We start from the raw sequence: 11549 nt of genomic DNA, 5'->3' as shown, positions 1-11549 counted from the left end.
AAAAATGCATTTGAATGTGCATTTCACTATGACATACTGGTAGCCTACCTATTTGGGATTTACATGGGAGATTTGCAATTTGTAATGGTTCTACGTCTAAGCATTTTGTACGAAGAGCCGTTTGGGAGCCAAATGAGCCGGCTCTTCTACGTCAACGGAGCCAAATGAGCCGACTCACCGAAAATAATCGGAATGCCCATCACTAGTGAACTATGGCAGAACTTCATTAGTCTAAAGAAGCTTCCCCCCCTGAGTCCTTTCCTTAATCTGCACTGGTCTGAAATAGTTTGATTAAAATGACAAGTAGCTATTTTATGGCACCTAATCTTATGAAAAACAGAAGGGCTATACAGTACTTACTTGCATGTAATCAGCATTGACAATTGACTGATATAAATCCAGAATGATTATGGGGGTTAGGTTTCACTTATTTTGTTGGTTTCAGTTCTTGGGCGGGAGGGCGTGTCTTCTAAACAGAGTACAGCTGCTGATGTGCTGTGTACTGTAGTTGGTGGTGAAGCAGTCTGAAGTATAAGAGAAATGTCGAGAGGAAGACAAAATCAACGCTTGAAGAAACTGATCATCCTTCGAGGTTTGCCAGGAGTTGGAAAGACAAAGATGGCAAAGTAAGCTAATCAACCAAACATTTTGGGATCCTGTCTTATCCCAAGTCTTTTTTATTAAAATATGTATTGTGTTGAGATCGTGGGTTCATTTCCTGAGGGATCATGTAAACACTTTTTTTACTTGTGTATTTTAAGGGGGGGTGGTATATCAGCTTTAATACTGCAAATATATCTATCAATGTAATTGTCTGCATCATTTCCAATCCCCCACATTTATTTTGTTTAATATACAGTTCTAGTCAGAAGTTTGGACACACCTACTCATTCCAGTGGTTTTTCTTTATTTGTACTATTTTCTAAATTGTAGAATAATAGTGAAGACATCAACTATTAAATAACACATGGAATCATATAGTAACCAAACATGTGACAAACTAAATATATTTTAGATTCTTCAAAGTAGCCACCCTTTGCATTGATGACAGCTTTGCACACTCTTGTAATTATTTCAACCAGTTTCATGAGGTAGTCACCTGGAATGCATTTCAATTAACAGGTGTGCCTTAACAGACATCTTACATGTTCAGGCCTTCATGGTCGAATTGCTGAAAAGAAACCACTACTAAAGGACACCAATAAGAAGAGACTTGCCTGGGCCAAGAAACATGAGCAATGGACATTAGACCAGTGAAAATCTGCCCTTTGGTCTGATGAGACCAAATTGGAGATTTTTGGTTCCAACCGCCATGTTTTTGTGACACAGAGTAGATGAACGGATGATCTCTGCATGTGTGGTTCCCACTGTGAAGCATGGAGGAGGAGGTGTGATTGTGGGGGGCTGCTTTGCTTGTGACACTGTCAGTGATTTATTTGGAATACTAGGCACACTTAACCAGCATGGCTACCACAGCATTCAGCAGCTATACGCCATCCCATCTGGTTTGCGCTAGTGGGACTATCATTTGTTTTTCAACAGGACAATGACCCAACACACCTCCATGCTGTGTAAGGGCTATTTGACCAAGAAGGAGAGTGATGGAGTGCTGCATCTGATGACCTGGCCTCCACAATCGCCTGACCTCAACCCAATTGAGATGGTTATTATCAAATTACCCAGTAGTGCTATTTGCAGATTTAGCTCCAAGTAAAAATATGTATTTTTTTTTTCAGCCGTTCCTGAACCTGCGATCAAAAACAAGCTACATATAGGCAGTACCAAAACAAGTGATCTAATGATTCTGTCTCTTCACAGCAATAATCTACAGAGCTGGGATGGTTGTATCCCCCATATATATAACATTCTGCTGTTTGCAAGAATTTTGTAAAATCTCTTAAATTGAAAAACTCTCCCTAATTGAATCCGGGCACCGTTTTGTGTATCAGTTCATTTTTATTTAACTAGGCAGGTCGGTTAAGAACAAATTCTTATTTACAATGACGGCCTACTTGTAAAGCCCCCTTGACCAAACCATCCCCTAACCCAGACAACACTGGGCCAATTGTGCGCCGCCCAATTACGGCCAGTTGTGATACAGCCCGGGTTTGACCCAGGTCTGTAGTGACGCCTCTAGAACTGCAATGCAGTGCCTTAGACCGCTGCACCACTGAGGAGCTTAAACCATGTGCCATGGAATCGGTACATTGAAAATCTCCTATCAACTATTTTGCAACCTGTATGGTGCAGCTGTCAATGTTTTGGTTTTTAAATAAAACTGGTATACTTTTATATTCATCACAATTTTCTTTAGTCAAGTTTGGTCTTTAACGCAGAGTCAGACAAGTTCCTTACCTTCTCCCCTTTTTTTAACTAGGCAAGTCAGTTAAGAACAAATTCTTATTTACAATGACAGCCTAGGAACAGTGGGTTAACTGCCTTTTTCAGGGGCAGAACGACAGATATTTACCTTGTCAGCTTGGGGATTTGATCTAGCAACCTTTCGGCCCAACGCTAACCATTTACATTTTAGTCATTTAACAGACACTCTTATCCAGAGCGACTTACAGTAGTAAATGGATTTATTTCATACATTTTGTTTTCCGTACTGGTCCCCCGTGGGAAATGAACCCACAACCCTGCTGTTGCAAACACCATGCTCTACCAACTGAGCCACTAGGCCATTTCCACTTGCCTCCTCCATTTTTCCGGTGTTGATGCAATCAGTTGGTTGTAATTTTGAATAGACACAAACAATTTATTTGTAATATATAATTATATGATTTCCTTCTGTTTTCCAGAATGCTCTGTGTTAAATATGCAAGACCTGAAGTGGAAAGAGGAATTTTCTCCACTGACAGGTACCATAAAAGGTCCAACTACAACAGGAAATACTTTCAACGCAACCATCAGCGGAATAGAGAGGATGGTGTGTATTGGGTGGCTGGGGGCGAGGGCAGAAACAATCTGCTCATGATGTCATTACACACATAGTTTGTTCTTCTTTAAAGTACTGGTACTCTGGCTTGTTTTGACAGTTTTTAAAGCCTTGAACAGAGGAGTGGATCCGATCATCGTTGACAACACAAACATTTCTCTTTGGGAGATGTGGCCCTATATCCACATGGTGAGGACGTGTGTGTGTGTGTGTGTGTGTGTGATATGCATATGATTTCTAGTTTAGTTAGTCCCAGCTACCAGGCATTGCAGAGATATTTTAATGTTATTTTTGTAACTCTCCACTTATTTTCTAGTCATTGTCACATCCTTTGTACATGAGAACCTAAACAGCATCTGACTCACTACAAGACTGGTTGAAGCTGGTTTCCAGATTACTTCCTACTAGGTGGCGCTAGAGGCAGAGTCAGATAGTTTCCTCTTGGTTAGACATGTTGTTGATAAATCTGACACTTTATTCTACTTTTTACGATGTTATTAATATCCCAATTGGTCTTCTGACAGACAAATGGACAGATTAAACAGATTCATGTCATAATAAAGTATTCTTTCTCTCAGGGGATGCGACAGGGTGACTATGACATCACTATGATGGAGCTGCCTAAAGGCTATCCTCAGAACAAAATCTCCATCAACAAGCTGTACAGGTCAGAAACAACCTCTTCATTAACAGCCTACATTCTCACAGTGTATACACAGTACATGTGCATTGGGGTAGGATTGTATACTTGTTTACCAGTTTTACAGCCATCAATAGATTGTTATTAATTATCTATAAATGATACATTGGTTATCAATTCAATGATAAAAAAAGCTGTGTTATCTCCCTATAGATGGTGTAAGCATAAGATCCCCAAGCGTAAGTTCAGGTACTTTGAGGCTCGCTGGGAAGAAGCTTACAACATCTGGCATGTATTTAACGACAGCTACTCCATAAACCACTGGGAGCAACGCGAAGAGAAATGGAACGTCCAGTGATGAAGACATGCTGGCCTTCTCCCCCCCCCAAAGTCCCCAAAATCCAGAACAAACTCAAGAAAGCGTACAGTATTATATAGAGCCCTTATTGCATGGAACTTCCTTCCATCTCATATTGCTCAAATAAACAGTAAACCTGGTTTCAAAAAACATAAAGCAACACCTCACGGCACAACGTCTCTCCCCTATTTGACCTAGATAGTTTGTGTGTGTGCATTGATATGTAGGCTACGTGTGCCTTTTAAAAATGTATGCAGTTCTGTCCTTGAGCTGCTCTTGTCTATGAATGTTCTGTATTATGTAGTTCTGTATTTCATGTTTTGTGTTGACCCCAGGAAGAGTAGCTGCTGCTTTTGCAACAGATAATGGGAATCCTATTAAAATACCAAATACCAAAATTGTACTTGTCTTTCTTGCACTGACTCTAAGTCGCATCTGCTAAATGACCAAAATGTTTACATAGGCTGGTCCCATCTGTTGCTGTCTCGCCAACTGCTATTGTCATCGGCGTGACCATAGAACTATAGGAGTTGGCAAGAGCACAAACTGATCTGGGACCAGGCTACAGTAGCTTATACAGTACTAAAAACATACAAATATTCAAATATATTGTTAAAACTTCTAAGAAATAGTGTCAAAAAGTATTGACGGTATTGAAAAACCATCCCATGGCTTTTTCCAAATACCCCGGTATATGGTATATACAGATACGTATATTTTTAATAATGCTGGCAACATTATACAGGACAGAACATTGGGTTGTGCTTTTCCAAACAACAACTCTGCAGAATTACTCCTATTAGTCTGAAGTGAGTTCCTCAGTTTCTGATCTTTAACCCCCCCCCCCCCTCTATCCCTTTCTATGGGGAGAGAAGCTGGAAACATCTTCACATTTCTTCTCCCAGAGTTTGATCTTCTTCATGAATCCACACACTTTGTCTTTTGTTGCTGAGTATTGTCCTTCATGCAACCTTGTGATTTCAAGGTTTATAAATTCTTCTCAAGTTTGTAATTGCCACTTAAATTATTATTATTTAATTTTTTATTGACCCTTTATTTAACTAGGAACGTCAGTTAAGAAAAAATTCTTATTTACAATGACGCCCTACCAAAAGGCAAAAGGCCTCCTGCGGGGACGAGGGCTGGGATTAAAGATTAAAAATAAATACAATATAAATATATGATAAAACACACATCACGACAAGAGAGACAACACAACACTACATAAAGAGAGACCTAAGACAACAACATAGCAAGGCAGCAACACATGACACAGCATGGTAGCAACACAACATGACAACAACATGGTAGCAAAACAACATGGTAGCAGCACAAAACATGATTCAAACATTATTGGGCACAGACAACAGCACAAAGGGCAAGAAGGTAAAGACAGCAATACATCACGCAAAGCAGCCACAACTGTCAGTAAGAGTGTCCATGATTGAGTCTTTGAATGAAGAGATTGAGATAAAACCGTCCAGTTTGAGTGTTTGTTGCAGCTCTTTCCAGTCGCTAGCTGCAGCAAACTGAAAAGACCTGCGACCCTTGGTTGTGACCCATGGATAATCATGGTTTCTAAAATGGCCATAAGGCATGCCTCCCAGGCAGTCACATACATTCTCCAGACTCCACATCTGGAGTCTGTGGCCTCCCCTCCCTCCATGCTGGCTCCGGTGTGGGTGGGAGCTTTCAGCATTCATCATACTAAACTCAGCAAAAAAAAAGAAATGTCCCTTTTTCAGGACACTATCTTTCAAAGATAATTTGTAAAAATCCAAATACTTCACAGATCTTCATTGTAAAGGGTTTAAACACTGTTACCCATGCGTGTTAAATGAACCACAAACAATTAATGAAAATGCGCCTGTGGAACAGTCGTTAAGACACTAACAGCTTACAGACGGTAGGCAATTAAGATCACAGTTATGAAAACTTAGGACGCTAAAGAGCCCTTTCTACTGACTCTGAAAAACACCAAAAAGAAAGATGCCCAGGGTCCCTGCTCATCTGTGTGAACGTGCCTTAGGCCTACCTGTTTTTTTATGTAATTATACGGCTTGCATCAGTTACCTGACCCACGCCAAATCTTTTCAGTCTCCTGGGGAGGAAAATGTGTTGTCGTGCCCTCTTCACAACTGTCTTGGTGTGTTTGGACCATGATAGTTTGTTGGTGATGTTAATGGGGGCCTGTTCGGCCCTCCTTTTCCTATAGTCTACGATCAGCTCCTTTGTCTTCCTCACATTGAGGGAGAGGTTGTTGTCCTCGAACCACACTGTCAGGTCTCTGACCTCCTCCCCATAGGCTGTCTCATCATTGTCGGTGATTAGGCTTACCACTGTTGTGTCGTCAGTAAACTTAATATTGGTGTTGGCCACGCAGTCGTGGGTGAACAGGAATGGGTGGGCCAGTCCATAGCATCAATGCCTTCCTCTTGCAGGAACTGCTGACACACTCCAGCCACATGAGGTCTAGCATTGTCTTGCATTAGGAGGAACCCAGGGCCAACCGCACCAGCATATGGTCTCACAAGGGGTCTGAGGATCTCATCTCGGTACCTAATGGCAGTCAGGCTACCTCTGGCGAGCACATGGAGGGCTGTGCGGCCCCCCAAAGAAATGCCACCCCACACCATGACTGACCCACCGCCAAACCGGTCATGCTGGAGGATGTTGCAGGCAGCAGAACGTTCTCCATGGCGTCTCCAGACTCTGTTACGTCTGTCACGTGCTCAGTGTGAACCTGCTTTCATCTGTGAAGAGCACAGGGCGCCAGTGGGGAATTTGCCAATCTTGGTGTTCTCTGGCAAATGTCAAACGTCCTGCACGGTGTTGGGTCTGTAAGCACAACCCCCACCTGTGGACGTCAGGCCCTCATACCACCCTCATGGAGTCTGTTTCTTACCGTTAGAGCAGACACATGCACTTTTGTGGCCTGCTGGAGGTCATTTTGCAGGGCTCTGGCAGTGCTCCTCCTGCTCCTCCTTGCACAAAGGCGGAGGTAGCGGTCCTGCTGCTGGGTTGTTGCCCTCCTACGGCCTCCTCCACGTCTCCTGATGTACTGGCCTGTCTCCTTGTAGCGCCTCCATGCTCTGGACACTACGCTGACAGACACAGCAAACCTTCTTGCCACAGCTCGCATTGATGTGCCATCTTGGATGAGCTGCACTACCTGAGCCACTTGTGTGGGTTGTAGACTCCGTCTCATGCTACCGCTAGAGTGAAAGCACCGCCAGCATTCAAAAGTGACCAAAACATCAGCCAGGAATCATAGGAACTGAGAAGTGGTCTGTGGTCCCACCTGCAGAACCACTCCTTTATTGGGGGTGTCTTGCTAATTGCCTATAATTTCCACCTGTTGTCTATTCCATTTGCACAACAGCATGTGAAATGTATTGTTAATCAGTGTTGCTTCCTAAGTGGACAGTTTGATTTCACAGAAGTGTGATTGACTTGGAGTTACATTGTGTTGTTTAAGTGTTCCCTTTATTTTTTTGAGCAGTGTACATTTATGCACGATGGCACACGATTGCGCAAGCGCACAGCCGGTTTGGGTTCCATGTAAGAATAATATAGATGAGAACTCTCTTGGTAGATAGTGTGGTCTACACCTTATCATGAGGTGTTCTGCCTCAGGCGAGCAATACCACAAGACTTCTTTAATATTAAACATTGCACACCAGCAGTGATTGACAAATAGACACAGCCCACCCCTCGTCTTACCAGACGTAGCTGCTCTGTCCTGCCGATACACAGAGAAGCCATGCAGCTCTCTATTATCCGTGTCGTCGTTCAGCCATGTCTCGGTGAAACATAAGATATTATAGTTTTTAATGTCCTTTTGGTAGGATCATCTTAATCGTAGTTCTATCAGTTTGTTTTCCAATGATTGCACGTTGCCTAATAATATGGAGGAAGAGGTGGTTTACCTACTCGTCTGAAAGTTCTTACAAGGCACCCGCTCTCCTCCCCCTTTTCCTCCGTATTTTCTTTATGCTAATGACGGGGATTTGGGCCTTGTCTTGTCAAAGCATTATATCCTTTGCATCGGACACATTAAAGAAAAATCTTTGTGCAGTTCGAGGTGAGTAATCGCTGTTCTGATGTCCAGAAGCTCTCTTCGGTCACAAGAGACAGTAGCAGCAACATTATGTACAAAATGAGTTACAAACAATGCGAAAAAACTAACAAAACAGCTCAGTTGGTTAGGAGCCTAGTTGGTTAGCTCTCTGTGTACATCCGGGGACCAACCGTGCTTCCCTGTTAAGAGCCAATTGCAAAGTCCTTCTTTGTGGCACTTGACCACAGAACTGAACAGTAGTTCAGGTGCGACAAAACTAGGGCCTGTAGGACCTGCCTTGTTGATAGTGCTGTTAAGAAGGTAGAGAAGGGCTTTATTATGGACAGACTTACCCCTATCTAAGCTGCTTTTGTATCATTATGTATCATTATGTTTTGACCATGACAGTCTACAATCCTGTTTAGTCACCTCAACTTGCTCAATATCCACATTATTTATTACAAGATTTAGTTGAGGTTTAGGGTTTAGTGAATGATTTGTCCCAAATACGATGCTTGAAGATTTTGAAATATTTAGGACAAAATGATTCCTTGCCACCCATTCTGAAGCTAACTGCAGCTCTTTGTTGATTGTTGCAGTCATTTCAGTCTCTGTAGTAGCTGACATGTATAGTGTTGAGCCATCCATCATTCCTTCAATTCTGACCAGTTTCCCAGTCCCTGCCAATGAAAAACATCCCCACAGCATGATGCTGCCACCACCATGCTTCACTGTGGGGATGTTGTTCTCGGGGTGATGAGAGGTTTTAGGGTTGCGCAAGACATAGCGTTTTCCTTGATGGTCAAAATTCTGCTCAATTTTAGTCTCATCTGACCAGATTACCTTCTTCCATATGTTTGGGGAGTTTCCCACATGCCTTTTGGCGAACACCAAACGTTTGCTTATTTATTTCTCTAAGCGATGGCTTTTTTCTGGATTTATTGGTGCTCTGTGGGATGTTAAAAGTTGCTGATTGTTTTTTATAACTCAAGCCTGATCTGTACTTCTCCTCAACTTTGTCCCTGACCTGTTTGGAGAGCTGCTTGGTCTTCATAGTGCCACTTGCTTGGTGGTGCCCCTTGCTTAGTGGTGTTGCAGACTCTGGGGCCTTTTAGGACAGGTGTATATATACTGAGATCATGTCACAGATCATGTGACACTTAGATTGCACACAGGTGGACTTAATTTAACTAATTATGTGACTTCTGAATGTAATTGGTTGTACCAGATCTTATTTAGGGACTTCATAGCAAAGGGGGTGAATGCATATGCACGCACCCGTTTTCTGTTTTTTATATTTTTGAATTTTTTTAAACAAGTAATTTTTTTCATTTCACTTCACCAATTAGGACTGTTTTGTGTATGTACATTACACAGAATCAAAATCAAAATCCATTTAAATTACAGGCTGTAATGAAACAAAATAGGAAAAATGCCAAGGGGGTGAATACTTTTGCAAGGCACTGTATGTCGAAAAAGTACAGAAGTGCAACATTCTCTACCTTTTTACAGTAACTTTCAGGCAACTGACTGCCAGTAAGTTACCGTAAAAACAACTGGATTTGTTTTACAGTGCAGGATGGAATAGTCTTGGGTGTAAGATCAGAAAGAAACTTTGGTTTAACAGTTCATTAAAGTAATTTACTGTTAAAAAAAAGTTTATTGCAATTTACGGTAGCATACTGTACCCTTTTCACAGTAACTTATAGGTAAGTGGCTGGCAGTATGTTAACGTGAAAACAACATGATTTGTTTTACAATGTGGGGTTATGGAAGTGTCAGGGACGGACGAGCCATAGGGCAATTCTGGCAAATGTCCATTATACAGGAGGTACCTGTCACGTCCTGACCAGTAGAGGGGGTAGTGGGGTCAGGACGTGACAGTTTTTGTGTAGGTGAATGTTTGATTGTTGATTTGGGACTTCCAATTGAAGGCAGGTGTGTTGAGTTGCCTTTGATTGGAAGTCCTATATAGGTGTGTGTGTTTTTCTTTGGTGTTGTGGGTGGTTGTTTTTGCACTGCGTTTCATAGCCTGCAGAACTGTTGCTGTTGTCACCTTTATTGTTTTTGTTAAGTGGATGCTTTACTCCTTATTTGAAATTAAATATGAGTATTCACATACCTGCTGCGCCTTGGTCTTCTCTCCATGACAACTGTTGTTACAGAACCACCCACCAAACCAGGACCAAGCAGCAGAAGAGGAGGAAGCCACAGGAGAGAAAAAAGGAGGAATGGACCTGGCATGACGAGAGACAATTCTGGGAGGACAAGTTAAGGGAGCTAAGGGAACCCGAGAGGCAGCCCCAAGATTTTTTTTGGGGGGGGCACACGGGTAGTTTGGCCAGGCCAGGGAAGAGCCGTAAGCCAGCTACCCGTGACTACAGGGAGGTGCGTAGGAGGTGGAGGGCGCCATGTTACACTGTGGTACGCACCATCTCGCCTATACGGACGCACAGCCCAGTTCGCCCAGTACCAGCGCCCCGCAGGTGCCAGGGCAAGGGGAGCATCGAGCCGGAAGGGGTGATGCCAACCCTGCACTCAAGACCGCCAGTGCGCCCTTTCGGTCCGGTGTTTCCCGCTAGACGCACTAGCATGGAGGTGCGTGTCTCCAGGCTGGCAAGTCCAATACCAGCCCCACGCATCAGGAGTCTAGTGCGTCAGCCCAGCCTCGCCAGTCAACAGTCACCAGAGCTGCCCGCCAGTCAACAGTCACCAGAGCTGCCCGCCAGTCAACAGTCAGAGCTGCCCGCCAGTCAACCATCACCAGAGCTGCCCGCCAGTCAACAGTCGTCAGAGCTGTCCGCCAGTCAACAGTCGTCAGAGCTGTCCGCCAGTCAACAGTCGTCAGAGCTGCCCGCCAGTCAACAGTCGTCAGAGCTGCCCGCCAGTCAACAGTCGTCAGAGCTGCCCGCCAGTCAACAGTCGCCAGAGAGGTCAGACTGCGCTGAACTGCCGGAGTGGCCAGACTGCGCTGAACTGCCGGAGTGGCCAGACTGCGCTGAACTGCCGGAGTGGCCAGACTGCGCTGAACTGCCGGAGTGGCCAGACTGCGCTGAACTGCCGGAGTGGCCAGACTGCCCTGTTCTGCCGGAGTGGCCAGACTGCCCTGTTCTGCCGGAGTGGCCAGACTGCCCTGTTCTGCCAGAGTGGCCAGACTGCCCTGTTCTGCCAGAGTGGCCAGACTGCCCTGTTCTGCCAGAGTGGCCAGATTGCCCTGTTCTGCCAGAGTGGCCAGACTGCCCTGTTCTGCCAGAGTGGCCAGACTGCCCTGATCTGCCAGGGTGCCCGGCCTGTCAGGATCTGCCAGAGTGGTCCTCCTGCCCTCCGGTCCAGCCCGAGTGGTCCTCCTGCCCTCCGGTCCAGCCCGAGTGGCCCTCCTGCCCTCCGGTCCAGGCCGAGTGGCCCTCCTGCCCTCCGGTCCAGGCCGAGTGGCCCTCCTGCCCTCCGGTCCAGCCCGAGTGGCCCGCATGCCTTCCGGCCCAGCCAGAGTGGCCCGCATGCCTTCCGGCCCAGCCAGAGTGGCCCGCATGCCTTCCGGCCCAGCCAGAGTGGC

At 44.7% G+C, this 11549-nt stretch overlaps 1 protein-coding gene across 1 annotated transcript; it reads left to right on the top strand.

The window, feature by feature from the left end:
* The first annotated feature begins 324 nt into the window (after positions 1–324).
* Positions 325–3998, top strand: LOC115204622 (NEDD4-binding protein 2-like 1). The gene is made up of 5 exons (XM_029770291.1): positions 325–626; positions 2802–2929; positions 3039–3127; positions 3517–3605; positions 3792–3998. Exons 1-5 carry the CDS (start codon positions 541–543, stop codon positions 3934–3936), a joined length of 537 nt encoding a protein of 178 aa, XP_029626151.1. The 5' UTR covers positions 325–540; the 3' UTR covers positions 3937–3998.
* Positions 3999–11549: the final 7551 nt, after the last annotated feature.

Source organism: Salmo trutta, chromosome 12, assembly GCF_901001165.1.
Source record: "Salmo trutta chromosome 12, fSalTru1.1, whole genome shotgun sequence".
NCBI lineage: Eukaryota > Metazoa > Chordata > Actinopteri > Salmoniformes > Salmonidae > Salmo > Salmo trutta.
The sequence above is the reverse complement of the archived record's forward strand: the minus strand, read 5'-3'. Positions and strand labels throughout refer to the sequence as shown.

Excerpts from the sequence above, each read along its gene's own strand:
- LOC115204622 (XM_029770291.1), top strand. The coding sequence starts at position 541 with ATGTCGAGAGGAAGACAAAATCAACGCTTGAAGAAACTGATCATCCTT. Across the intron at positions 627-2,801 it reads GGAAAGACAAAGATGGCAAA|AATGCTCTGTGTTAAATATG; the intron begins GTAAGCTAATCA and ends TCTGTTTTCCAG. Across the intron at positions 2,930-3,038 it reads TCAGCGGAATAGAGAGGATG|TTTTTAAAGCCTTGAACAGA; the intron begins GTGTGTATTGGG and ends TTGTTTTGACAG.